This window comes from Carassius gibelio, chromosome A13, assembly GCF_023724105.1.
Source record: "Carassius gibelio isolate Cgi1373 ecotype wild population from Czech Republic chromosome A13, carGib1.2-hapl.c, whole genome shotgun sequence".
Lineage (NCBI taxonomy): Eukaryota > Metazoa > Chordata > Actinopteri > Cypriniformes > Cyprinidae > Carassius > Carassius gibelio.
The window spans coordinates 17176805-17203595 of NC_068383.1; the positions used below are offsets into that span (position 1 = coordinate 17176805).

General features: G+C 37.3%; 2 protein-coding genes across 6 annotated transcripts; one reads left to right on the top strand and one right to left on the bottom strand.

The window, feature by feature from the left end:
- Positions 1-608: 608 nt before the first annotated feature.
- Positions 609-10082, bottom strand: LOC128026332 (peroxisome proliferator-activated receptor gamma coactivator-related protein 1). The gene is made up of 14 exons (XM_052613356.1): positions 9908-10082; positions 8154-8291; positions 7873-8025; positions 7705-7770; positions 5801-7571; positions 5668-5721; positions 4509-4569; positions 4158-4225; positions 2952-3612; positions 2644-2847; positions 1995-2073; positions 1780-1901; positions 1550-1701; positions 609-1096 (listed from the first exon to the last, which is right to left on the bottom strand). Exons 1-14 carry the CDS (start codon positions 9986-9988, stop codon positions 996-998), a joined length of 3711 nt encoding a protein of 1236 aa, XP_052469316.1. The 5' UTR covers positions 9989-10082; the 3' UTR covers positions 609-995.
- Positions 10083-13715: 3633 nt separating this feature from the next.
- On the top strand, positions 13716-24799 carry LOC128026336 (guanine nucleotide-binding protein G(I)/G(S)/G(O) subunit gamma-2). Of its 5 annotated transcripts, none has more exons than XM_052613367.1 (4): positions 13716-13881; positions 19708-19789; positions 23698-23802; positions 23914-24799. In XM_052613367.1, exons 3-4 carry the CDS (start codon positions 23716-23718, stop codon positions 24040-24042), a joined length of 216 nt encoding a protein of 71 aa, XP_052469327.1. In that variant the 5' UTR covers positions 13716-13881; positions 19708-19789; positions 23698-23715; the 3' UTR covers positions 24043-24799. The 5 variants fall into 5 exon arrangements, with proteins under 5 accessions (XP_052469327.1, XP_052469323.1, XP_052469326.1 ...); XM_052613363.1 differs by having other exon boundaries at positions 19708-19788; positions 23689-23802; XM_052613366.1 differs by lacking the exon at positions 13716-13881 and adding an exon at positions 13983-14147.
- Positions 24800-26791: the final 1992 nt, after the last annotated feature.

Consider the following 26791-nt stretch of genomic DNA (forward strand, 5'->3'; position numbering starts at 1 on the left):
TGTATCGTGATGGTTTGTTCCATTGCTTCAGCGCTAATTTCGAGATTTCAACACACGTTGTCATGATGAGTAATCTGAGAAAGTCTTTTACCGACTAATTATCAATGAATTTAATTATACGATTTTTTTGCATCACAGTAGTTAAAAAAAAAAAGAAAAAAAAAAAGTGTAAAATGCTTTTACCCGTTTTGTGATGCAAGGGGGAAAAATCAGTTTGGTCTCTATTTAAGCGTTTATTGTTAAAAAGTGAAGATAAAGTTCACGTTCTTTTGCTTCAATTTCAGCCTTTAATCTGTTGGGAACTGCTCAAGTTCAGCTAAATTTGATGGTGACCATTTGTCCTTATGGTGACCTTATAATCAGCATATAATCATACAGACATCATATTCTCATGTAACCAGCTAGAAAGCACTACTAAATCAAACTCTAAACTACTTTAAATTAAAAATTCTACTAAATTTTAACTTTTCTGTATTTTCGGGTAAAATGAGAACCCCATTTGTTACTACACTAATCAATACGTTGCTTATTTGGGCGACATTGACACAAATGTTATGTGAACGTTTCAAAGGACTGTTTAAGAGAGAAAGACACTTTTAATCTCAAAAGAGACCACAACAACCAGGTTTATTTACTTTGAAATAAATTCAGCATTATAAACCTGTTTACCCCAACATAATGTTTCCATTCAATTCATATTAAAATGTATCCAACATTCAGCAATTCAGATTAAACATTTAAATAAATTGAATCTTTTAAAAAAAAAATCTATTATTTCATTACACAGTTTTATTATATTTCATTATCTTTTTTTTGCACTTCGATTTTTCTTACAAATCATCACTTCAATAGAAGGTGTAAACTTGCAGAAACAAACAAAAACACAAAGAAAAACAAAAACAACCAAAAATGGTAATTAATAGGCAACACTGGAAATGCGGGGCAGCATTTTGCTCCGAGGTAATCGGTCTTCTTTCCTGTGGCTTGATTAATCGTTACCTTTTCAGGTTCCTCTGAGCCTGCTTGAGTAAAGTGTCGAAGTCTAGTGCATCAAATTTGCCTTTTGTAGGCTGTGGATTGTACTCCCGGTTTGAATCTGAAAGAGATTAAAAAGACACTGTAGCATCTGGAGGGAGGCTTTAAAGGGAACATTTATAAAGACTGTAAATCAGTGGTGTACTGAAATTTCATTAACCAGAAATATTCAGCAGAAACATCAACTACTGCCCTAAAGTTACAACATGTAAATATGTCAGCAGTCTTGATGCATTTAACTGTGACCAAAAATTATGCTAGAATAGCGATGTATAATCTAAATCAGAAATGGAGAGGCTACACGTTGCTGGAGAATTTTAATGCGACTGGTTTTATTTATCACCTGAGAACACGACACCCTGAACAGCATAAAAAGTTCAGAGTCAAATATAAATATCCCAAAAAAGTAATAATACTGTTCCATGTTAATTTCAGTTTGGTTTGTGTTTCAGAAAACAATATTTACCTCTGCATTACTACTTTAAATTGAACAACAACAACATGCTAAGCTCACCAAGATCAGCATAACTGGTCTTGCAGAACTGTCTCCTTCCTCCAAAGCACAGGTCAAAAGGAAGCTCATTCTGCTCCCTCAGCTTGCTTCCACTCTCAATAGCATCAAACGCATCCTTCTTATTGTAGTATGTAACAAAGCCGTAGTTGTCCCTGAAACAAAATTGGGTGTTAGCAATATTCTTTTTTCATGTAAACAATAATACCAAATAAAATTTAAAGAAGCCATACCCATTTTCTCTAAAGTGCACAGTGCACTCCTCTATCTCTCCAAAGAATGAGAAGCGTTCTTTCAGCTCTTTACGAGTCATGCTTCCACGAATTCGTCCGACATAAACAACTCTCCGCTCCTCCTACATAACACATTTCAACTGATATGTCAGCAATCACCAAGGTGCCTTTGAGAAAAATCTAAAAGACATATCTTTCATGATTAAAATACTTACAATGGCTTTCTCTTTGTGTCTTTTTGCATCCTCGTTGCAATTTTGCGAATGCCGGTAACCAGCCCTCTGATGATTAGGGCTAACAAATAAATCAAAACATATCAGGGTTATTATAGTTAAATAAAAAATAACCATAAAAAAAAATAAAAAAAACATTTACTAAAAAAAAAAAATTAAACCATTTCAGCAAGCTGCAAAAGTAACAGTTCGCATTTTAATTTAGTTTTAACTTGATGTATTAAAGGGGTCATATGATGGGATTTTAACTTTTTCTTTCTCTTTGGAGTGTTACAAGCTCTTGGTGAATAAAGAAGATCTGTAAAGTTTGCCATATGTTAGGGGGGCGTAACATTTCCATCACACGCTTGAGGCATTCGGCCAATCACAACGCACTGGACAGCTGGCCAATCACAGCACACCTCGCTTTTCAGAACGATGAGCTTTGTAAAATTTGATGCGTTTCAGGAGAAACAATAATGCGCATTACACCAAATAAATGTTCTTTTTAGCAGAATCATATGACCCCTTTAACAAAAAAATAAATAAATTACAATTTTAAAATGGAAAATACATTTTAATACAAAGCATTAAAAACTATAAAGCATCTCTACTAAATCAACACAAAAAAAAAGGTGTTGACAGTCCTCACCTTCTATGACTTTTCCAATGCCGATGTCCAAGAGAATCAGAGGCGCGGGATCTGGATCGGGAGCGGCTGCGGCTCCAGGATCCAGAGCGTGAACTCGAATATGAATACCGTCGCCGGCGGGGTGGGGAAAACGACCTGGAGCTGGATCGGGAACCAGACCGAGATGATGAACTGGATCTGCTGCTTGAGTGACGAGACCTGTATCTGTAAAATGTAAAACTACACATTTGCCAACATCCTCTAGATTGATGTGCTTTCAATTATCCTTTACAATTATTATAAATGTGTAAAACCACATGGAAGCGGACCTTTTCCTTGGTGGTGAACGTGATCTGGAAGAAGACTCGGAGCTGGATTCTAAGCTACTAGAGGATTGGGCTCTGTATCTTCGCTTTGAGCGGCCTCTGTCCTGCTGGTACGATCTGAAGGAATGCTCAGAGTAGCCCACAGATTTCTGCTGGTTGCATTTCTCTTCATCCAGTAAACAGCTTTCAGAGTCAGGCCTGCTTGGAGAGGCATCCGGAGTCACCAAGGCAGAGCTATCTAATGTACAGCTCCTATCTGCAGAAGGTTGACGGAGGCTGAGATTTCTCTGGGTTCCTTCTGTAACTGAAGGGGTTGATGTAGCTCTGCTGTTCTGGGCTTGCTTGTTGGGTGGCAGCTCAACAGTCTTGATAACAATGCTAGGCTGTAGTTTGACATTCCACCGACTGCCAACTTCATTCTGACAGGGTTCTTTTGGGGGGAGGCAGTAGTCGTGGTCAAGGGAGAAAGGCTGAGTCTGTCCAGGAATAGTAGGGGTCTGAGGCTGGCTGCGCAGCTTATTTGAAGGTAGTGGTCTGGCCTCTATCTCAATGGCCTTGTTAAGAGTTGGTTTAAGGACCTCTGACTTCTTGGTTTTCCCCAGAAGTGAAACTGGGGCAATAGGCTTCCACATCTGGTGTGGGGGTGTGGCAGGAGGTGTAAGGCCTATGGGAAAATCAGTTGAATAGAGTTTACTTTTGTTCAAAGAAATGGCTTAAAAAAATTTTTTTTTAATTTAAATGTATGAATTTGTTTGCAATATATAATAAGTCAAACCATGTGCCATTTATTTTAAATGAACCAGTTACATGTACTGTTCAAACTTTTGGGCAGAGCAAAATATTTTTTTTTTTACTTCTATTCATTAAATAATCTTCAAAACTAAAATGTATCAGTTTCCACAATAATATTAAGCAGCACTACTGTTTTGAAAAAAGATTTTTGAACACCAAATCAGATAAAAAAAATTTCAGAAGGACTGCATGACACTGGAGGAATGACTACGGTATATAGTTTATATAAGTTAATATAAAATACATAAGAGAATTTTCAAAAACATTAAAAAAAAATTACAGATGCCAAACTTTTGAACAGTAGTGTATGTGTTTGATATTTTAATCAAAAAAAGAATAACAGACTTTTTTTTTAACTACATAAAACATTCTTTTATTTAAAACCAGACCAGAGCACACACAGTAAAGACACCTTACCTGCAGTGCTTGCCAGGTCATGGTTGCAGGTTTTCTCCACGGCCTTGGTCTCCACCTGCTGCTCATAACTGAATTCAAAGCAAAAATATAAATAAATACAATCAGCAGTGGCAACAACGTCAAAAGCACTGAATTACTGATGTTGCTGAAACATCGCTCAGACTAACACAAGCTATGCTTATGTTAGTCTCCTTCCACCTTCACATTCTGAAGCCATGATGAAGGACTTCATTTGTTTTGGTAGGTCTTGGTGAAAAGTGGCCTAGGGCCACACACACAAACATCGAGTTTGGTGCGAGAGCAGCGCAAGGGCTGTAGGGTAACTCCATCAGTCCGCCTCATGATACTCACCTGGAGTTTCCTACAGCAGCTGCTCTACCACAGACCTCCGGTACACTCTGCTCTTCTTTCGCTGAAAGAAAAAGTAGCATTTTGAATGACCAAATATAGCAGGGTAAGATGGGACACCCCTTCAAAATAAATGAAACCATCAGATTGTCCAGGATCTAGCAGAACTCCGCCTCAAGCAGAAGAATGCATTGATACTCAAAAATGAACTGCATTTGCCCACTCGTCTAACAGCTGAGAAAGCCAACTAAAGCTTGTTTAATTGGGTACTCCATCAGTCTTCAGACCCGGCATTTTTAATTGGGTACACCATCAGTCTTCGGACCCTGCACGTCCACCAAATAGTGTTGTTAACAGGGCAGAATTCCAGCAGTTCAATGAGCATGAACATATATCAACTGTTTTCATTGAAGCCACACACTCTCTTAAAGGAACAGACACAATTATTCAGGTGTGTGATATAAGCCAAAACTGTCTATTATTAATAGCATAGCTGGGTATAAAGCACAGTCCTTTCAGACACTGCAAATTCATATGACTAATTTGAAAATGAGCAAAATCTGTGGAAGGAATTGTTTGAGTTCAAGCAACACCTGATCACACAGATCCCCCCTGGATGACCAAAAATATATTCGATCTGCATAACTTTCATAATTATATAGTTTAACTACTATGTGACTTGTACATTTGTTTGTAAAATGATAAAACAATAACCATTCAGTTTCAACACAGAATTGCACTAGGAAAAGGAAACACATCTTTACCTCACTTGAACCAAACACGTATTACTTCAAGATAAGATGAACATGGTTGTGTGTCATGTTTAAATCTAAAAACTGAGTCATGTTTAACTGTGAACTCTGTATTTGTGCTTGACCCTGGCAACATTGAAACAAATTATTTTGTCCAAGCAATGACAACTTATTCTAACTCAAAATGTTAGTGTGGCCTATTTGCTTACAAATGAATGGTCTGCATTCTAAAGATGGCATTATGGTGTATGTGTTCACTAAGAGGGCACTCGTTTCCAAAGAAAGCTCTGCCGTGCTCAGCATTAACATCCTTCACATAGTCTGCTTGACTTACAACATGATTTTAACAACCCTCATTAGTAAACAAATACTTAGAGTAAGAAAAAGAGTTTAGAAATAATACCACTTACGTTGAGACTCCTCAAACTGCTCCAAGAGGCTTGTAAGATCAGCAGCTTCAATACCTTAATGAAAAAAAAAGTTTGTTATAAACCAATCCACAGAAATTATTACCTTACAACAACAACAATGAAAAAAGCTCACCAATTTCACTTGTGAAGGACTCAATCAGCTCAACTGTGGTGTTCTTAGGTTTGGGGATCTCAGAGGAAGCCATCCTCATCTGCTCTGCCAGTTCAACAACTCTGGCCTGAACGTGAGCAGAGAAAAATGGCTGAGCAGCTATTGGTGCGATATGAGGCTGTGACCGTGAGGTCAGCTTTTTAGAATGAGCTGGCAGGGTGTTTTTGGCTTGGTCAGACACAGGAGCCAAAACAACCTGCTCGGTCTCTCTCTTCGCAGGCACAGCAGCACTAGGTTTATGAGGGCTGGAGTTTGAGTTCTGAACTTGTGTAGTGATCATCTGAGAACTTGAGGGAGTTTGGGACGGAGCAGCATTGGGGTTCCCATGTAAACATTCCTTATGACTCTGTGCATCAAGACCTTGAGAGCCTCCAGATGTAGACGACACTGGGAGTGAAACTGCGCTTTCAGGAGGCACCTCAGCCACATGTCTGATGGGGGCAGAGGTCTCAGTATGAATAGTGTTCTGTGACACGCCGATGGGAGCAGGTTGTTTCTGGGGAGTGGGGTGAAATGATTGGGGTGAACTTTTAGATGTATCAGAAGGTTGAGGGGATGGTTTAGAAGTTGCAGGTTTCTTCGAGGAAGCCATCAGTGAAGCCGGCGGGGTGAGCAAGGCTTCAGGCGTTGGGGGAGCAGCGGGGCCTCTCGGGTGCCATGCCGGCATTATTTCAGGTGCAAGGTCTTTTTTAACAGGGGTATGCATGGTTTTACGTGGATCTCTGGGGCTGGGGTCTGGCAGGCAGGGTATTGGGGGAAGCTCCTTGGGTGGTTCAGGTAACTTGGGCCATTTAGTGCTGTAATCCTCTGTTTTGTCCACAGGATCTGGTTTCTTTTGCTGGCGGAGAAGACGGTACTGCTGTAAACTGAGAGGTTTGGGCTTAGTTTCATTCCGCTGACAAGCAGCAGGCTGTTCGCTAACAGGCTCTAGCTTTGAGGGTGGTTCTTGCTCCACAGACTTTTCAAGAGGTTTGTTCTCTGGCTGCGAGTCAGTGGTTTCTGCTTCAGCTTGAGGGGTTGTGATATGCTCCATCTCAACCTGCGGTTTAAGGGTCATCAAGCCTGTTGGAAGATCACGTTTAGGTTTTCTGAGCTCTGCCGATGAGAGCACAGGTGAGAAAGTAACCTTTTTCTTTTTTTGTTTTCCCTGGCATTTTGTCTGTGGCTCCTCTTTAACTCTTGAGCTTCTCAAAACTCTCTGTTCAACCAGAGGGGCTTCAGGTAGTTTACGTGTCTTCTTCCCTTTACGTACCTTGACACCCTCTCTCTCCTCCTCCACAAAAGACACTTCAGAAGGACTTGGGGCAATTTCCACACTATTTTCACGCTTTGGTTCTGGCTTGCTTATGCTATTCTCCGGTACTCTTTGTTCACCTTCTGTAGAGTGTGTGTGAGAAAGAGGGATGCTGAGATCTGGGATTGCCAGGATGGGCTCTCCATGCTCTCCTTGATCAACCACTTCTAGCACAAGTCCCCTCTCAGGCAGGAGATGCTCTTGTCCCTCTTCTCCTTCCACACATAATGTCATGCAGTAAGGGTGCATGTGTTTTACTAAATCGCTGAGAGTAAACTGCATACTCTCTCCATCCTGCTCTAAGGACACAGGAAGGCACCAATCAAATTCATCCAGTGATAAATCAATATTAGGAATGGGGGTTGAAAAAGTAGCGTCGCCATCCTCCTCTTCTCCTTCACTGTTCTGCTGGGATACTCTCTGCATTCGTGGGAGACTCTATAAAACAAAACACAACATATCTCACATTATGACGTTGCCATCTAAACTGAATTAAAAATTTAATCGAATGATACACTGTATTTAGTTGTATACCAAAAATAGACGAAAAAAGATTAAAAAACTTAAATACCTTCCCAGGAAACGGTCTTGTGTGAATCATTGATTCTGGAGGAGACCGTGTGGTGAACTTCCTCAGCTAAAGTGGAAAAAAGAAAATTGTTACCTGAAAATTCACTGAGCTGTTTTAGAATAAAAAAAGCAATGCGTTCCTGACATGCTTGGACAGGTGAAGACTCACCGGTGAGTGATCCTGACCCTTCTGCCCTGAGAACAGCTCTGAATCCGGCAGAGTGTCAAAAGGGGACAAGTTTTCATCATCAACATTGTCAAGTATTTCAGTGAGAGCGGTGAGCAGCGTCGCTTCACTTTCCTCATCAATATTACTTTTAACCTGAAACAGAGGAAACAAATGCCATTGCTGAGTGACAGCAAAACAAGTGACATTCAACAAACTGCGTTGAAACAAAATAATGCAATAAATAAGTATTCTGTTGACAGTTTATAAAAGTCTTTATTTACTCCTCCAGTGGGGCTGTCCTGAAAAATAGACAAAAGAGAAGGATCCAGACAGCCTTGTAAAGCCTCCAGAGCATCTCCATTGCTAAGGCCAGGATACTCCAGACAGCCGGCATTGAAGCTTTCCTGAAGCATCTCCACCTGAAAGAGAAAGAAAAACAAGTTAAAACTGTCTTTTCTTCTCTACTGTGATATAAATCTGAGAGAAATAAGAAAAATATTAGAGCAGGAAATGATTTTGCCTATTTTAAAGACTTATTTAGACTTAGACCCAGTATTAACATTTTAAATGAATACTTCCAGAATTTAGTATGTATCAAAAACCATAAATCACTACAATTAGGTGCGGCGGTAAACAAGTTCATGTTCCCGTATTAAAAACAACAACAACAAAAAAAGACATTGCACAACTGCAAACAATGTGCTCTGTCTTTGAGGTTTGTAAGTGCTGGCCTGTCCTGCAGCAGCTGATGTTTTGGTCAGCTTTGGTGTTAATACAACTCACCGAATCATTTAGTAACACAACTCCAGTGAAATGTTGTTGATACACAATTTTCTTTTAATAATTTTTCACATTCCTCATGAAAAAAAAAAAAAAAACACTAAACCTTGAGGTCAGGCGTAGTCGAGCCATTATCATAGGCCAACAATTAAAATGGTGTTAAATAAGAGAAATGCTAACTGAATTAAGTTTATGAATGCGTTGATTTGAAGTTACAACCACATGTTGCGCACATCACGTCATCCTGCCGCAGTGCATTACTGGGTAAAGCCAACACCGGCACTGTTCAAAACAAATCAAATCCTGCATGTTATTTTCTTAAAAGCGAACAAGATTAAATCGCCAGGCCAGTTTAATTATAATGAAGCACTTTTGTTTGAAAACCTTGAACAGATGCTGAACGAAAGGCTGCTGTCAGTAAACACACACATGGCCCACGGTGCGACTGAGCCACGTGCTGGACAGAGAATCAACCACATGGGACTAACCTCGATTTAGTCACGACAATGCTAAACACGAAATTAAAAGATGACAAATGCAACCAAGAAGAGCAGAAATGAGAAGTAAAAATGCTAACATAAAAAGAAAACAATAAGTGACAGATGACATCTACTGAAATACCGATCTTCATCTGTTGTTTTTAGTTTAGTAGGCATGATGTACTAACATTATAGTTTCTGAATGAAATGTTTAAGGTCAACTCCTGCACGGATACAAATGCTAGTTTCACTCCTAAAATGACTGAGCCACGTGGGGTGAGTCACCCGAATATGTAACAAAATACAAAAAACATCTACCTTTCCTGGTTACAGATTATTCATCACCATATTAAAACCCAAAACAATGCGTTTATGGCTTACAAAATGAAAAACTTATTTTTTTTAAAGAGAGAGAAATTAATACATGTAGTTGTCCCACTGGTCTCTAAGTTAATAAGAATGCAGAAGCATGGCAGCATCAGCTAACAGGACCAAACTTGTGCATTCATACCTTGACATGCGACTTCAGTTCGGATACGCAAGAAATCTAACAACAACTGGAAAGTGATAAATGTTTATTTTCCTACGACCATTTCTTAAATAAACGAACAGGTGTTTAGTAGAACTGCAAAAGCCCTCTCCCCATCACCATCCACGTGTCACTAAGTCCTGCATATATCTGCAGGTATTTGCCTCGGTTATTTCCCACAGCGATAAATGTCAACAATTTAATTCTGGCAAGGCAATATATAAGTATTCAGATGTGCTGTTCTTACCTCGTCAAGATTCACCGGTGAGAACATTTGAGTATTACAGGCTTTTAACATCTCCTCGCCTGTTCCCCACCGCGCCGCCATCTTACAACTCGACTGCGTGGAAAAACGTGAAATCCACTGCAGGCGTAGCAGCGGCGGAGAGCCACGTGCTGTTCGCGGCACCGGCAACTCGACGTGTTTAGCTCCGCCCCCAGGACGCGTCATCATCGGACCCAGCAAAAAAAGCATTTCGTCGGTTAGTAATTTAAGTACAAGTTTTTTTCTTATGTGGTTTTTAATTATCGTCTTATATTATTTAAACGTCTGTTCAGTAGAATGAAGATGTAGAAGTGTGGTGTGTGAATAAGTGTATTTGATGTGTTATGTTTTATTCTGAACACGTTTAACGTTACTCAGTAAAAATATTGGACCTTTTGACCCAGTGTCAAATTGCTTTAGCGGGTTATCAAATAGGGAAGAAAGATACATTAAAAGATACATTAAAATATTTGCCACATGTATAAAGATTATATAATATATATATACTTTGACCGATCACAATTAACCTCCTGTATCCATTTTATAAAGACTATAAAATATAGAACCATACATATACTTTTAATAATTTTTTTTAATAAAAAATAAACATTGCATTAGAAGAAACAAGCTATAATATTATATAGGTGATAGATAGATAGATAGATAGATAGATAGATAGATAGATAGATAGATAGATATAATGATTTAATGATTGATAGATGCATACAAACATAGATTATAGATTGTATATTTAGCTGTTTTTAATAAAGTTGGTCTTGTAATGCAATATTTGGTGCATATTGGAGTAATATGTGGCATATTGTGCAAAAAGAGATTGACAGAGCTTTGGCCAGCAGATGTCCTCAGCTCGTTATTGTGAGCTCTTCCACACACAGATTTTTGTGAAGCAGTTTGGTCAGTTGTAAGAATAGATAACTATACAATGCTACCAGTGTAACTTTGGATTATGACACATATTTACAGTTAAACTACATGGTTATATTAGGTAAACACTTTATTTAGAGATGTAAATATTTCAAAGTTAAAGGAAATTAAGAATTAATTAATTATTATTATTATTGTTGTATTATAATTATTATTATTATTGTGTTATTGCTGTTAGCTGTTAGAACTGTTAGCTGTTAGAAGGCGCCCTTAAAACTTTTTTTTAAACAATAAAATGAATTACATAGTGGTTTGTCACTTTACGTTTGTCATTAATCACTTACCCCCATGTCGTTCCAAACCCATAAAGGCTGTGTTCGTCTTCAGAACACAATTTAAGATATTTTGGATTAAAACCGGAAGGCTTGTGACTGTCCAATAGACTGCCAAGTAAATAACACTGTCAAAGTCCAGAAAAGTATGAAAAGCATTGTCAGAATAGTCCATCTGCCATCAGTGGACAGTCACAAGCCTCCCGGTTTTCATCCAAAATATATTAAATTGTGTTACGGAGTCAAACGAAGCCTTTACGGGTTTGGAATGACATGGGGGTAAGTGATTAATGACACAATTTTCATTTTGGGGTGGAGTATCCCTTTCAGAGCAGGCCCCAATAATAATGAATTGTTTCAAGAGAATATCTGTATGAACATTCAAGACTTGTTTGTGTAAGCAGTAAAAAAACAAAAACAGAAACAAAAAACCTGCTCAGCATCTTTCATTCGCAATTACACAGTCTCTTAGTACAGCTGTCTGTCGCACTGTGGGCAGGCTGGAGCAATTACGATGAACATTTTCACGCACAAGAAAATGCTCTTTAATGCTGTGCTTTCCTCCTTCTATTCCTCCTTTATTCCTCGCAGCTACCCAACTGTGCTGAAAATCATTCATCCACTACCACTGTTACCATGGCAACAAGAGGGGAAATCCATTTCATCAGCCTCATCGTCACACTGCCTCCTTCCGCCCCCCAACGCTCTCACCCCCTCCCTGCCATCATTTTCTTGATCTCTCTGTGCCATCTCTTGTTATTCTTCTTCCGTCCTGTCTTAGTCAGAGGGTAGACAGGCAAAGGAGGAGAGGATGCAGCCCCTTCCTCAATAAACAAGAGTACAGCTATGTCAAGCTGTTATAACTTGTGCTATAGATTCAAACTGTGCTTTGTTTTTAGTTAAATCATGCTGTGTCATCTGTTTTATCGACCGCAGTCTGATATCTTTCTGACACTTTTGTACTATGTACTAGTTGTTAATCATTTGCCCTTTGCACATAAGAATGTTTTGCATTGTAACTCTTACGTCCTTTTTATTTAAATTCAGAATTTCATTTCCAGTTACAGTGATTAAGCTTTTTTTTCTTCAAAACTAGATTTTTCTGTCTTATAACTTTTGCAGCTTGTTTTAAGATCAGGGTGATAATTGTTTCGCTGACATCCTCGTAGTAATCCCATGGGGCAGCAGTTACTGGAGACAGCAGATGGCCTCAAATTAGAATTGAAATCATGCACACTCACACACATACACATATTCTCTCTCAGTCTCAAACGCATCTTAAACTCTTGATGTATGGGAGTATTAAAGTAATTATGTTTTAGTGAGTAATCCGAGGGGTTAACCCCATGAGATGATTCCATTAGTACATATAATGAATCTCTGTAATCAGATCACTGATAAATTAATTCCATTATATTATTCTAAAGCTGCAAATGCTCCACTCTGCTCACAATGGCTGACAAAATTAATATTTTGTTTTTAAATTATTATGCCTATCTATCTACTGAAAACTCATATTTTTTCCTCTTTCTTTAAGCATGAATCAAAATATACTGCACATCCCCACAAAAAATATCAATCAGCACAACTGTTTTCAACATTTCTTGAGCAGCAAATCAGCATATTAGAATGATTTCTGAAGAATCGTGTGACATTGAAGACAGGAGGAATGATGGTAAAAAATTTAGCGTTTGCCATCACAGAACGAAAATGCATTTTTAAAATGTATTTAAATAGAAAACAGGTATTTTAAACTGTAATATTCCACAATAGTAAAAAAAGCACAAGAGGATTATTTAAAAGACATGAAAAAAAAATATGTTAGAATTTTTTTTAAGTAGAAATAAAAAAGAAAAATAGTGAGACATAGACATATTTCCAGATATAAACCCACAGTTCTGAAAAATAAAGTTGCATAAAATAAGTTATTAAATTGTTATTATCTTTTTGTTTTATTTATTTATATGTTTGTCTGTTTATTGTTTTATTCTGAGGCAAATGCAGGCTCCCATAGAAAAGAACATCCTGAAAAATACTAGTTTGATGCTATGGCTGTGGGGCCAGCATGTTCACCAGTGAATAGTCTGATTAATCAGCCTTGACTTTGGCTGAACGAGGAAGTCAAACATATCAAGCCAGTTAGTAATCCTGGTGACCAGCACAGCAGCATCCCAATGCTGAAGTCCAGCATCCAAAGCACAACATATCCTGGTGACCTGCAATGCTGAGCTTGCAATTAGCCTATGGGGATCCCAAGATGGATCATCTCAAGGGACACTGACAAAGTAACTGTTTTACTTTCCAAATACAGACTAGCGCGAGTTATACACACATCTGTAATCCTGTAACTCATAACCACCTCAACCTCCACTGTAACCGTGTGTATGTGTGTGTTTGTTGAAGGGTTGCCAGTTGCAATTGCTTTTTAAATCTTCTGTTGCTCTAATGTCATGAGACTAAAGATTAAGCTTTTGATTCCAGGAGCTCGGGCTGTGTGTGTGAGTGCACAATGACTCTGAGAGGGAGGGTTTCTCTTTAGACACACATACACATGCTTTGGGGGAGGGGATATTTATGTGTTTCTTGTCAGCTCGGTGCAAGGACCTCTGTGCTGCGCTGCACATGCATGGATAGGAGCCAAAGAGCAGAGAGCAGAAACAACACACTGCTGCACATCAGGATCAATGCATATATATTTGACTAAAAGGCATCAAAATGGTCTGACTGGGGAGGCAGCAGGTAAATAATCTTGTTTTTCTTTTTAAACAATGTCTTTTGTGTTTGGGAGCAAGAGGAAATAGCTTTCAGCTGGCTTCCTGAGCAATTCCACTAGTTGATGGGCGGAGCGAGAGGAAGGCTGTCAGCTGGGGTGGTGTAGCAGGCGGCGAATGTGTGTGTGTGTGTGTGTGTGTGTGTGGGTGCCAGAGTGTCAGAACAAGGAGTGTATGTGTGCTACTGTTACATACAGCTCTTGTGCCATTGACGATTATACACACATTGAGAAGGTGAGTGGAAAATCTTTTCATGAGCTAATTTCCATCAGAAAGACCAGAATGAGGTTGGAGTGTGCAGATAGACAAGCATGAAGATGTGTCAGTGGGGCAGGCTATCTAAATGAAACCATATGCTTTATTTGGAGAAAAAATTGACTGTTTTATTATATATGCGTGTGTTTACTTGTGTTTTCAGAGTTTAACTGCACTAGATTACTGTCAGTTTTTTCTACTGTATGGATGGGTGTGTTTGTTCTATCTGACTAGTCTTGCATGGACGCAAGGGTTGTCCACAGCCGTTGCATGTGTGTCAGTCTAAATCAGTGTTAAATTGCTCTGGAGACGAATATGCTTGCTTGTTATTTCCCAGAGGATGTGTTTGTTAGCACGTAGTGTGGATTTGTGATTTACAATGTAGTGCAGAAATGCCTTTAATGGTCAGGTGTGCGTATGAGTAACGCCAAGCATCTGTTTGGGGTAAATGCTGCCTGAGATGGGGGGATGAAAGTGGAGGAGAGCATGGGGGAGGGGAGGGAGAAGATGCTGGAGAAAGAAGAGAGTGATGGAGAAATGGCAGAAGGAGAGAGGGGGTTGACTATTTAAGAGGAATCCCCCAGGAGTCCCCACACTCCCAGAAAAAAAGGTACAAAAGTGATCACTGGGGCGGTACCTTTTCAAAAGGTACACTTTTGTACCTCTTATATGTTAACTTTAGGTACTAATATGTACCTTTAAGGTACCAATTTGGACTCTTAAGGCACAAAGATGTGCCTTTTGAAAAGGTGCTGCCCCAGTGATCACTTTTGTACCTTTTTTTTGAGAGTGCAGAGTATTGTGATGCTGACTCTAGAACAGTGTTCGTTCTTGCAGAAGGTTCTGCTCAACAGTACGGCAGGCTGAGCTCTGGTTAGCTCTCAACATATAGCTTGAGTACATTAAACAGTGTTCACTTTATCTAATGAGTCTTATTAGAGCATATAATCACAGAAATTAGTGTTTATAGTCTGAATGCATTAGTAGCACCTTGTTAGCACAGGATAGATGAAATACATACTGAGTCATAATTGATGCTTCTTGGTTTGGTGGGTCTTTACGTAATTAATTACATTCTGCATGTCACAAACACATGAAGATTTGACTCTTAGAAGTTAATAAGTTAGCAGTCGGGCCATACGATTTGTATTTGCCCTGGCCAAATGTTTTTTGGCCACACCAGTGTATAAGTTGTACATTTTCTAACTCCATGAAAACTTGACATTTATGCACAAATGTTCAGTTGAAAAAAATTGTTAATGGAGCAAAGTATGATAATTTTAAGACTAGTAAATTTGATACTGTATATACTATAATATAACTGAACTATATTAGTCAAGCTATATTTGTAACATTCAAATAATCAGAATTCACAGGAAACAAAGTTCATACATCACATCACATCAAATCTATTTATTTATACATGTATTAATTCGTTTTTGTGTGTACAGTATGGGAACATATTCACATTGTTGAAAGTGTTTTCCCTAAATAATCTCCTAATTACTGCTCCATGATATTAAATAGTTGTTGTTGTAGATTAGTTTAGGTATGGAGTAGGATTAAGGGATCTAGAATATGGCTGTGCAGATTAACTCATTAATATGTACGGAGCCCCGCACATGACATGACAATAAATTGTGCACACGATTTACTAATTCGTTTTCTCAACTTACTAAAACGTGCACACGATTACTATTGCGTTCCCTCGATTTACTATTGCGTTCCCTCGATTTGCTAAATTGTGTGCATGATTTAGCAAATCGAGGGAACGAATTAATAAATTGTGTGCACAATTTATAACTCCGTAAATATGCAATAGTATAGTAATATGCATAATAATAAACAACTAGTTAATAGTGTATAGTGTTCCCTATTCTAAAGTGTTATACTTTTGTAGTTTTCATTTCTTCTAAAATATATATTCTATATTCCATGTGGGTCATTCTGTGTCAACTTAACCAGAGGGCATCTTCATTTCTAAGGCCCTATATGGTTCGGTTCCAGAGAAATTGGAATTTCAATGTGGCTCCAGGAATAAATCATTAAATTTTTCACATTTTCGGTGTTCAAAAACCAAATGTGGATCACTTTGCATAAATATGATGCTTCTTTTCTTTTAAAGAGGAATGTCTGGAGAACAAATAATGTTGAAACTAGAAATGTATCTCATTTCCTTCTGTCAAAACAACTGCATTGAAAATACCTGTCTGAGTGCCATACATATTATTTTTCCAAAGTTTCTATGCCTATAACTCAAGAAGCATTAAAGATATTGCAGCATGATTTTAAATTCTAGTTCTGAATACACTTTTCTTTTGGAATCCTCAAGGCCCTAGATCATTCAGTCCCAGAGATATGGGGATCTCAATAAAGCTTCATGTCCAGATTGTTGAATATTACTCATTTTCAGTGGTCAGAAACCAAATGTTGTTCTTTCTGACCCTGAGCCATCCTTATTGCTGAGTCTTGTATTTATGATACTCTCTTCTGAGGTATGTGCCTGTGTAATTTTGTGAAGAACAAGAGCACTACTATGGAAGTGTTTTTGTTCAGAGAAAGAACAGGGGGTGGAGAGGTCCTTAAATAGATGTGAATAATATACAAGCAACCCCAGCACACATCTTACAGCTCACTGTTCAGAGCGGCTGGATCTGGTGCTGTCTGGAGTGAGTGTATTGGTGCGGGTGTGAGTATAAGTATGAACAGCTGTTTGACATAAAGGTCTTTTTTAAAAGCCAAACTTTTTTTTCACTCTTTCCTGAAACTCTTTCATCTGTTTACTTCATTCTAAGAGAGACAGTGAGTGAATATGTGGAGAGAGTATTCTCATGAAGGAGACATGCTCTGTTTGTAGACACAACCACTCTGACTAATACTCAGGGATCTTTTCTCCACCTTATTTCAGACTACAGCTGAAAGTTGATGTCATGTTTTTAGAGAACTTAACATTATTACTGATATACTCTACATTTAAATATATAGTACAAATATAAACTTGTTTACTTAATATAAAATCTATAAAGGTTTGTTTGTAATATGAAGTTTTTTGTACTACATTGCATTACATCTTCAGTGAAACTGAAACTCTGAAGTAGTGATTTAAGTGACGTGGCGATGGAAAAGCCTTGGACTTATTGACACCAAGAACTCTGTGTGTGAGTACATTTTAGTATATACACATGACTTGTTGAAAGTAGAGAATACAGCCCCGGATGTTTGGAATATTGTTAACTCTCCGGGAACCTTGGGTGTTGCTCTTGGCCAAGCGGTAGATTTAGCAGGAAGTCATTTTAACCCACTGTACACACACACAAAGCCCCTGTTTCATTGTTCTTGATAATCCCGAATGATCTCATCTTTTATCTAAATTAATGTTCATTTAAATTAAAAATGTTTTATGACCTTTTTTGAATGTTGTATGAGGGGTTGCCTATTGCTAAATTCATGGAGAATTGCCTTTAGCATTCCTAACTCATAACACGTCAGGAGGGGTTAGTCTTATGTTTACAACACTGAAGCTTACATGAGAACAGACAGTTTTTTTTACAGATAATGCACCCGAACAGCACAGGAAACCAACCATGGAGCAATACTTTTTGAACTGATATTTCAGAGTCAGAGACATTTCATATTTAACATATTTATCAAATTTATCAAATTTACACAGACTGTCTGCAGGATGTGCTGATTGAATCTCTAGTGTGTGGCAGTCAGAGAAACGGTGTGGTTTGAGTCTTGAGTTCTGGTGTTAGGGTCAGTGCCTACTAGGGGACCCCTAGAGTTAATCTGTCTCTCTCTTCTCAAACACACACTTTCTGCACCATATGGAGCTCAGTGGATACATTATTAATCTGACTAGTATCTGCTGAGGCCTGGCGAGAATGTTGCAACATTTATCTTCATTTTTCTAAAACTTCAACGTACCTACAGTTCATTGCAGTTTCCATCTGAAATGAACACTACTAGCAGTAAAATTTCAAGACTTTTTATTACTTTATTATATAAATTATGATTACAAATGTTGATAAAGACTTATTTTACTCATGTGATCTTAAAACACTTTGTTAGTCCATGATTTGTAAACTCCATGCATATGACTTATGTGACTTAGTAAACTATGAATACTGAGTACTCGAGTACGATTGCAGTGAAACATCAGAATCAGAAGGAGCGTTGTTTTCAGGTGTGTTTACACATACCAGGAATTTGTTTTTGTGATAGAAGCTCCGCAGTGCAACAGAATGACAGCGACAGAACAAAAATCCATAATAAAAGAAAAAAAAGTACAAAAAATACAGATAAATAAAGAGGGAGTGTGCTGGATGTGAGGGGTCCAGAGTGATTTTACTGGTCCTTTTGCTCACTCTGTTCTTGAATAGAAGGGAGGGAAACATGCATCACAATAAAATAACTTAAAACAGTTTGTAGAAAGATCTTACACACACACACACACACATTTTTGCAGAGAATCGTGTATGTCTGTTTTAAATGAGCAAATTGCAATGTCAACATGCCAAAAATTGACCCTGTTTATGTTTTAATGCACATTCTCTGCCTTAATACTGCATGCTTTATGCATGTTTTTCCTGAAGAAAGATTGTTTTTTGCTGGTTATATAGGCCATGAAGACTATTGGATTATGTTAGACAATAGATAAATAGCTCAGCATTTTATATGTATGTATGTAAGCCCACTTTTCACAGTTTACAATGAATAAAATCAAGGACTGTTCTACATTCCTTCTTGTTGAATCATGTTTTACATAGAAACATTACAGAAGTAAAATCGATTGTGAACACAATTACCTCTGAATGTAACATTGTTGGTGGGGTTCGCCATATAACAGCTGCACACATTTGAAAACTTCTTAAACTAGCCTAAGGTTGTTATTGTATTATCACAGTCATTTTACCTTCAGTGAAACTATGTGCGAGAGTGTTAGTTCAGTTCCACAAAGTATTACAGCAATAGGGTGACTCAGTTCCTACCAACTTGGGGTGGACCATGATGTTGTTTAAATATTTTGGTGGTGCTGTTTACAGAGACAGAAGAGACGTGGAGAGATCAAATGTTGCTGGAACATTCTGTGTGGAAGTGATTCACAATAGTAGAATTCCCTGCTGCTGCAGAGTAATTGGCCCATTTATCACATTGACAGAGACAGACAGAGGAAGAGAAACATGGAAGGTGGAGTGGAAATACAGGAAGACCAATCTGCACTCTGGAAAGTTCTTTTTAACACTGCTGTATGAAAAAAACTGAATGTGTTATCATCACACTCAAGTCAGTTGTTCAGTTGTTTTTCTTCTGATAGTGCAGGCTTGGCTTTTGTATAGGCACATAAGATAAACTTTACTCAGGTCTGGAATGTTTCTCAGTGCAAATAGGCTGGGAAAGGTGTGACATCTAAACCCTTGGACCAGCGCATGCACACACACAAACTTGCACATGCACACAAACACTTGCACAAGGCCTTGAGCCGCATCCGGAATATAGAACATATGGACTCTAACTGCATGGCTTCCTTTCTCAACAGAGGCTGAAGACACGACACAGGAGGTCAACTCACTTCTGAAGAGCAACGAAACAGGCAGAAGGTGAAAAGAGTCAGAAATAAGGTGAGAATCAGAAAGAAAATATGTAAAGAGAGAAGAGGAGACTCACACACACTCCTAACACCCACTACGGGGTGCAAAAAAATATGTGATAGTCTACTAGTATAACAGCATTTCTTGCTATCAGACAGCTGCACTAATAAGTTTGTGGTGGGAGTGTGTGAACCATTAGTGGGTTTATCAATGATCATGCAATTATTCAAATTTCATATCATATTCATATCATTTACATGTTGCAGTTCTTCTTTAGAATGTTCCATTTAGAGGAAGATTTTCTGTTCATTTGGACTCGATATTACACCTTGATTATTCTTGTTGTGTTGCATTATACCAGACTCTTCAAAAGCCCCTTGCAGTGGCACTTCCATTTCCCTGCTGGCTTTCCTGCCCTGTAGAAAAGTGGCAGAGTTGGGTAAATGGCACACATATGGCCTTCTCGCTGGGAATACAGATTAAATGAGCTCCCCCTGTACTTCTTAAAATATATACATGCCTCTTTATAGACCCCTGACAGATCAGTCTTCTGATGGACAGATCAACAGAGATATTTATGTGCATTTTTGAAGTTACAAACATTGAAGGCTTGCTGATGCATAGCTGTGATCGGCTCAATTTTCAATGTCAAGGACCCCCCCAAATATGATGATCCCCTTTGCAATGGACTCTCTTCTTAAAATATAAAGGCAGCCATTTATTTATAATGTGTGAACAACTTTTAAACATGGGTTCATAAAGAAAAGCTGACATGAACTGATATAAGTGCCATTTATATTGTACTTTTATATTTTTTAATTATACTAAATTCATCTTTGTACTAATGCAAATTATAAAAATATAATCAATAAAATATTTACCTTGTATTAAATTGACAACAAATCTTTTTTTTGTACTAAATAGAGTAATATTAGATGTATAATACTGAAAAAGATATATTTTCAATCTAATTAATTTATATTGAGAATAGAACATTTTATTGAGATTTTTTTCCACAAAATGACATTCAAATATATTTATATACTGTTAAAAACTCGAGCTGTTAGTAGAATAAAATAATTACAATTAATTACATTATTTCTGAGATGATTTCTGATTTAGACATTCATTAATATTAAAAGACACTGTGTAATTTTTAAAGAAATCTCTAAATAGAGAATATATATATATTTTTTTTTTTCACAAAATAAAATCGTGGCTGTTAATAGAATAAAAATACACTTAATTCATTCAGCCATGTTTAAGAAACTGTAAAAAATTATTGCATTAAACATATTTGATTAATATCTTATGTCAACCTGTTAATGTTGTCATATTTAAAAATATCTATTTTTTTTTCATTGACCCCTAGCCCCCACTTTGAAAGCCCTTGGGTTAGACCCCTTCGAGAGTGGTGCAGTAAAGGGTTAATTGGCGGTAGATGCCTCAAGCACATCTCTGAGCATCACGTTCCCAGGAAACACACATACTGATAAATTTTTTTATAAAAATGTGTATGTATAGCCTGAAGTGTATGCACTGTAAATCGCTTTGGATTAAAAGCGTCTGCTAAATGCATAAATATAAATGTAAAGATACTGGCACTATTCTCTTTCCTATCACTGACATTCTCCTTTGGTCTCCTGTGTCTTAATCTCCCTCTCTCTGACCCCCAATAAGGTAAAGTTCTGAGTTCCCGGAAGATGAATAGAGATTGCAATCTAAAAGGGCTTTGAAACATAGACTCCACCCTGGATTTGTGTTGATGTTCCTCGTCTGGCTGTAAATGTCTCTTTAGGCCTGATTTACAGAGGTGTGCAGTGTGCTGAAGCTGTCCTCTCTCTGAACTCTTCAGATGTATGGGGTACCCAGTCTAAAGTTGCCTTTGGTGAGCTCCATCCTTGATTTTAGGAGAAGAACGTTTCATTGCTGTCACATCGCTCTGTATCTCAGTTGCCTAGCAACTGTGGTCCATTGCAGAGATGCCAGGGATGGTCACTAGGTTTAATGAAACCTAGATGCTGCTCTTTTCAGATTTGTTTTCCCTTCTGCAGTCTGGATTCTTATAAGAACAGATTTTGTGTAATAAATACAAAATGTGTTGTTTATTCCCTTGTTTATCTGATGATGTTATTTTCAGTGGCATACAACGTGATACATAAACTGTTGAATCATAATGTAATCATATCAGGAAATAGAATTGTCTGTAATGTGATCAAAGTGAGGACATTTTCCATAAACATTTGGAAGTCAAGATACTGACTTCATTTGCAAGCTTTATTGGTTTAAAATTGGAGCGTTAATAGGCCGTGATTAACCTGTTTTCATCAGGGCAAGTTGGAGTTTCCTCTCATTTTCAATTTCATTAATGACTAAACCTTGATTATTGAATTAGATTCACATTATAAACACTCAAAGGAAGCTGTGTCTTGTGCAGTAGTAATATGCAGGGTAAATGATGTAGGTAAATTATGCTGGACGTTGTTTAAGGATATGTTTCGGTTGTCTTTCATTGAACCTGGTTGGGCTCATTACCTAGTTTACCTAGAAAGAGGTTAGGGTGACAGCTGATAGTTTAGCGACCCCTGCAGGTTACTCTCAGCAGCAGGCTATTGTGTTTAACCTCACTGCAGGAGAGCCGGCTGAGATTAAAAACTGATACACCACAGACCTTTGAGCTCACAGTCATGACAGGTGTGTCACAGTGTGCTATCAAAACCCATATGGCAGAACCACACCAATATGAAAGAAGCACACAAACACATTTGATTTTTCTGAACAACTGTGAGATTACTATGAAGTTTTCAGAGTCTAAACAGCTGAAGGCAATTGTGGAAGGAAGTGAGGTGCTTTTGATGCTGTCCTCCAGCATTGGGATTGAGTGTGAAGGAGTTCCCACCCTTCCTTTGTTCACCAGATTCAGACCAGTAACAAATCATGACTAACCCATTGATTTGTCAATGTACTGCCATAATATTAGAGCAAGGATTTATTTTTATGGTATTGACCAGCAAATATGATAATCCCCTTCTGAAGGATTCATTGTCTGAGAATATATAAAAATATACTGTGAAAAAATATATATTTATGTATGAAGATTAAAAATGAACCACCAAAAGTCTGAAGTCAGTTGTTTTTTTTATCAGTTTATTAAATAAAAAAAGCAGTAACAGTAATTTAAAAGTAACTGTGATATTGTGAAATATTATTTCAATTTAAAATAACCTTTCTATATGTGTATATTTTAAAATGTACTTATATATATATTTAAGGAGTCATTCTAATCTTCAAAAAAATGTTAAAGTCACAGTTATTTGAGATCAAAATGTTTTAACTGTCACTTGTGATCAGAACTCTTTCTCACCCCAATCTTTCGAATAATAGTGTAAGAGTAATAGTTTGTGATGAATCTCATGATTTTAAAAGTAGAATGAAAAATTGCCCATTTTGACCTGTTTGATTTAATTTTATTTATTTAGTTATTTTATAATTGTACGTAATACCTCCAAATGTTGTCCTGAACCCCAGTTTGAAAACACAACTGTTTCGCTCAAATCAAATCAGTGAAAGTTAAAGCACACTGGCACATACTGAAACTGAACACATAACTCCTCAGCTTAAAAATAAAGGTGCTTCAAAAGGTTCTTCAAGCGATGCCATGGCATAGAAGAACCATTTTTGGTATTACAAAGAACCATTCAGTCATAGGTTCTTTAAAGAAACATCTCTTTCTAACCTTTTTATAATCTGAAGAACCTTCTTTGGCAACAAAGAACCTTTTGTGGAACAGAAAGGTTCTTCAGATGTTAATGGTTTTTCATAAAACCATTTAGACAACATGGTTCTTCTATGGCATCATGAAGCACCTTTATTTTTAAGAGTTTATATCATGCAAATTATACTCAACTTGTTCTTCTATGTGTGTTATGGAGCAACAGGCCTGAACCCACAGCCTGATGGCCACCAACAACACTGCTAGCATTGCTCAGGCCCGCAAACTAGTGGAACAGCTCAAGATGGAGGCTAATATCGACAGAATAAAGGTAAAAAGAATACGAACATATTATTTCATTCTAATGAATCAAATCAACTTGGTTAAGAGTGAAAATACGCACTGTTTGGTAACTGTTTGTGTTTTCCTGAATCGACATCAGGTCTCAAAAGCAGCAGCGGATCTGACATCATACTGCGAAGCCCACGCTAAAGAGGACCCCCTGCTCTCCCCCGTGCCTGCGTCTGAGAACCCCTTCAGGGAGAAGAAGTTCTTCTGTGCCATCCTGTAAGCAGCGCTGCCCCGCCATGGACTCGCCTGCTCCCTTTGGGATGCACTCATGGACATAAAACATGTTTATATCAAGGGCTGGAGAGATGCAGTGGAGAACCCTCAAAATCTCCTGGCTCTCTATGAGCCCCAGTTAAAGCCGCTGACTCCACCTAGTGGCCTTGAGATCCAAAGCTGAGTATAGTTACAAGAATCTGTTGAAATTCAGAAGGGAGCACAGCAAAAAAAAAACAAAAAAACACCAGTGACTGTCATTGTAGCAGATCAGCCAGGATGTGTTGTGAAAATATTCAAGTATTTGAAGGTTCTGATGAGATATTCAAATATTTTTCTTTATTGATTTTTAGTGGACTTCATTAATCTGATCACTGATCTTAGAACCCATTGATTATTAAATAGCTTTGTTATTTGTTTTTTTTAATAATAATTTTGTTTTAATAATCTAAGAATGCCTACCATTTAGGTATAGCTTTCTGTAACCATTTATGGGTACAGCAAAATTTAATGAATAACAATTTAGTGAACTTTTCTAATGAATTCACACTTGGACAAGTATTCCTAAAATGAAATACTCATCTTTTAGATGCTGATAGAAATGATTCATCTGTACAGCAAACAAAGTTTCTTTCTTTTTTTGGTCTTAAGCATAGTTCTCTTTTTACTCTTTGTACAAAAATGTTAGCAAGTTCAGCTGTGTTGTGTTATAGGTTTTGAATATTTGTGTTGATGTCAATAATAACTGCATGAAGCCTGACAAAGCGTCGTATTTTTTCTTTCAAATGATTACCAATGCAAACAAATTAAATATATATAAAAATTCAACCACAACCGCTACATCCCATGATTCATGTCATCCATTAAAAAAACTGGTGCAAAGTCTGCAAAACTTGATTAATAAACCACAACATCAATTTTCCTTAAATTGATCAAAGATTTACCTTCTCTGTCAATCTTGGTTTGTCTGGATAGCATTGCAATGGTCTTTCTTGCCAATAAGAGGAACCCTTGTTTCATAGCAAAGGTTATGATAGAACGTTTAAAAATAAGTTATAATAAAAATAAATGAGAGAGAGGGAATTATGCAGCGCACAAACTTCGATAATTAAGTAAACATTATGCAAATGCATAAATACACATTGGAAAAAGTACTACATAAATAAGGACAGGCTGACATAAGTACACTCCATCTGAAAATTCCCATACAATGACATGGTGACTCAGAGCCTGACCCAGACACGTCACAGAGACATGCAAGACGACTCATTTTTAGGGAAAGAAACTCATGACGTCAGCTTCCTGCAAATGTGTCTCGCGGGGTGTGATGTATTGTCATGGAGACCGCGCTGTCTCACAAAAATGACACTTACTTGGGTGTTATTTGTATTGTTTCAGGTGCATGTGTATAAAAACTTGCTCTCTCAATCCTCTCAATCGCTTTCAATAAGTAATCAAATAAACAGGTTTATTAAGATTATTTTTTATTTATATGAAACACTTAATGTAGACAATATTTATTTATTTAAAAGTATATTTAACTAATATGTCTTATGGATGTGACATGAAGAATCCTTCTTTAGAGCAGCCTTGTGTGTTTAACAGAAGAAACTCCGATTATGGTTTTAAATGATATTTTCTGGCAGAAGCACATTCTGTTTATGACAGCAGGTGGCAGTATGATCTCACTTACAGTTTCTTGCGTTTGAGTGCCTCTGAATGAAAAATAAATAAATACAAACAATACATTTTCACTGTTCATCTTTGGGTATGAAATTAAAATGAATCTTTCAGTTTATTAAGTCACAAATGCAAACTTTATTTCTTAAAAGAAAAAAAAAACATTACCATGTATCATGAGTTTAAAGCAACAGAACAATCCAAAATTAATTTTGTGATTTTCTGAAAATTTGCTCACTCTCAGGCCTTCCAAGATGTAGATGAGTTTGTTTCATCGGAGCAGATGAAATTATTGTTTCTGAAGGATTTGTTTCTTAAACAAATGTCAAAAATATAAGCTTTTAATAGTTCCTTCCTACATGATGGGCACAGGAACCTTATCTTCAGAAGTGAAGTAATTGACGGGGATTATCGAACATGATAGAGATGTGTGAACCAATGTTCAGCAAGGACACATTAAACTGGCAAAAAGAAAAAGACAGTTTATAACACATTTATAATGTTGATAAATATTTTTATTTCAAATACCTTCTATTCATCAAAGAATTCTGAATTTTCAGGTTTCCACAAATAAATCAATATTAAGCAACACAACTGTTTTCAACACTAATAATGTGTAAAAATGTGTCATGAGCACCAGTGATTTCTGAAGGATCTGACACTGAAGACTGGAGTAATGTCTGCTGAAAATTCAGCTTTGCCATCACATTAATATTTTTTAATATATTCTATTTGCTATATAAATAGAAAACAATTATTTTAAAATGTAATAATATTTCACAACATTTCTGTATTTTTTTAATCCAACAAATGCAGCCTGGGGGGGGGGGGGGGGGGCTTACAGACAGTTAACATTTGAACATCCATAAGAAATACAATGCTGAAGTTTGAGGAAAACTTATTTGGAAAAATACAGGCAAGCATTTTGGACAAAATATATACCAAGACATTTTTATAATTCTTTTATTTTCCACAGAAGAGACAAATGTGGCTATTGTATTACTATATTTAACACAACACGATGTCCATGCGCTCTCCAGTGGGCAGAAGGGTGAGCTGCAGGGTTCTAAATTAAC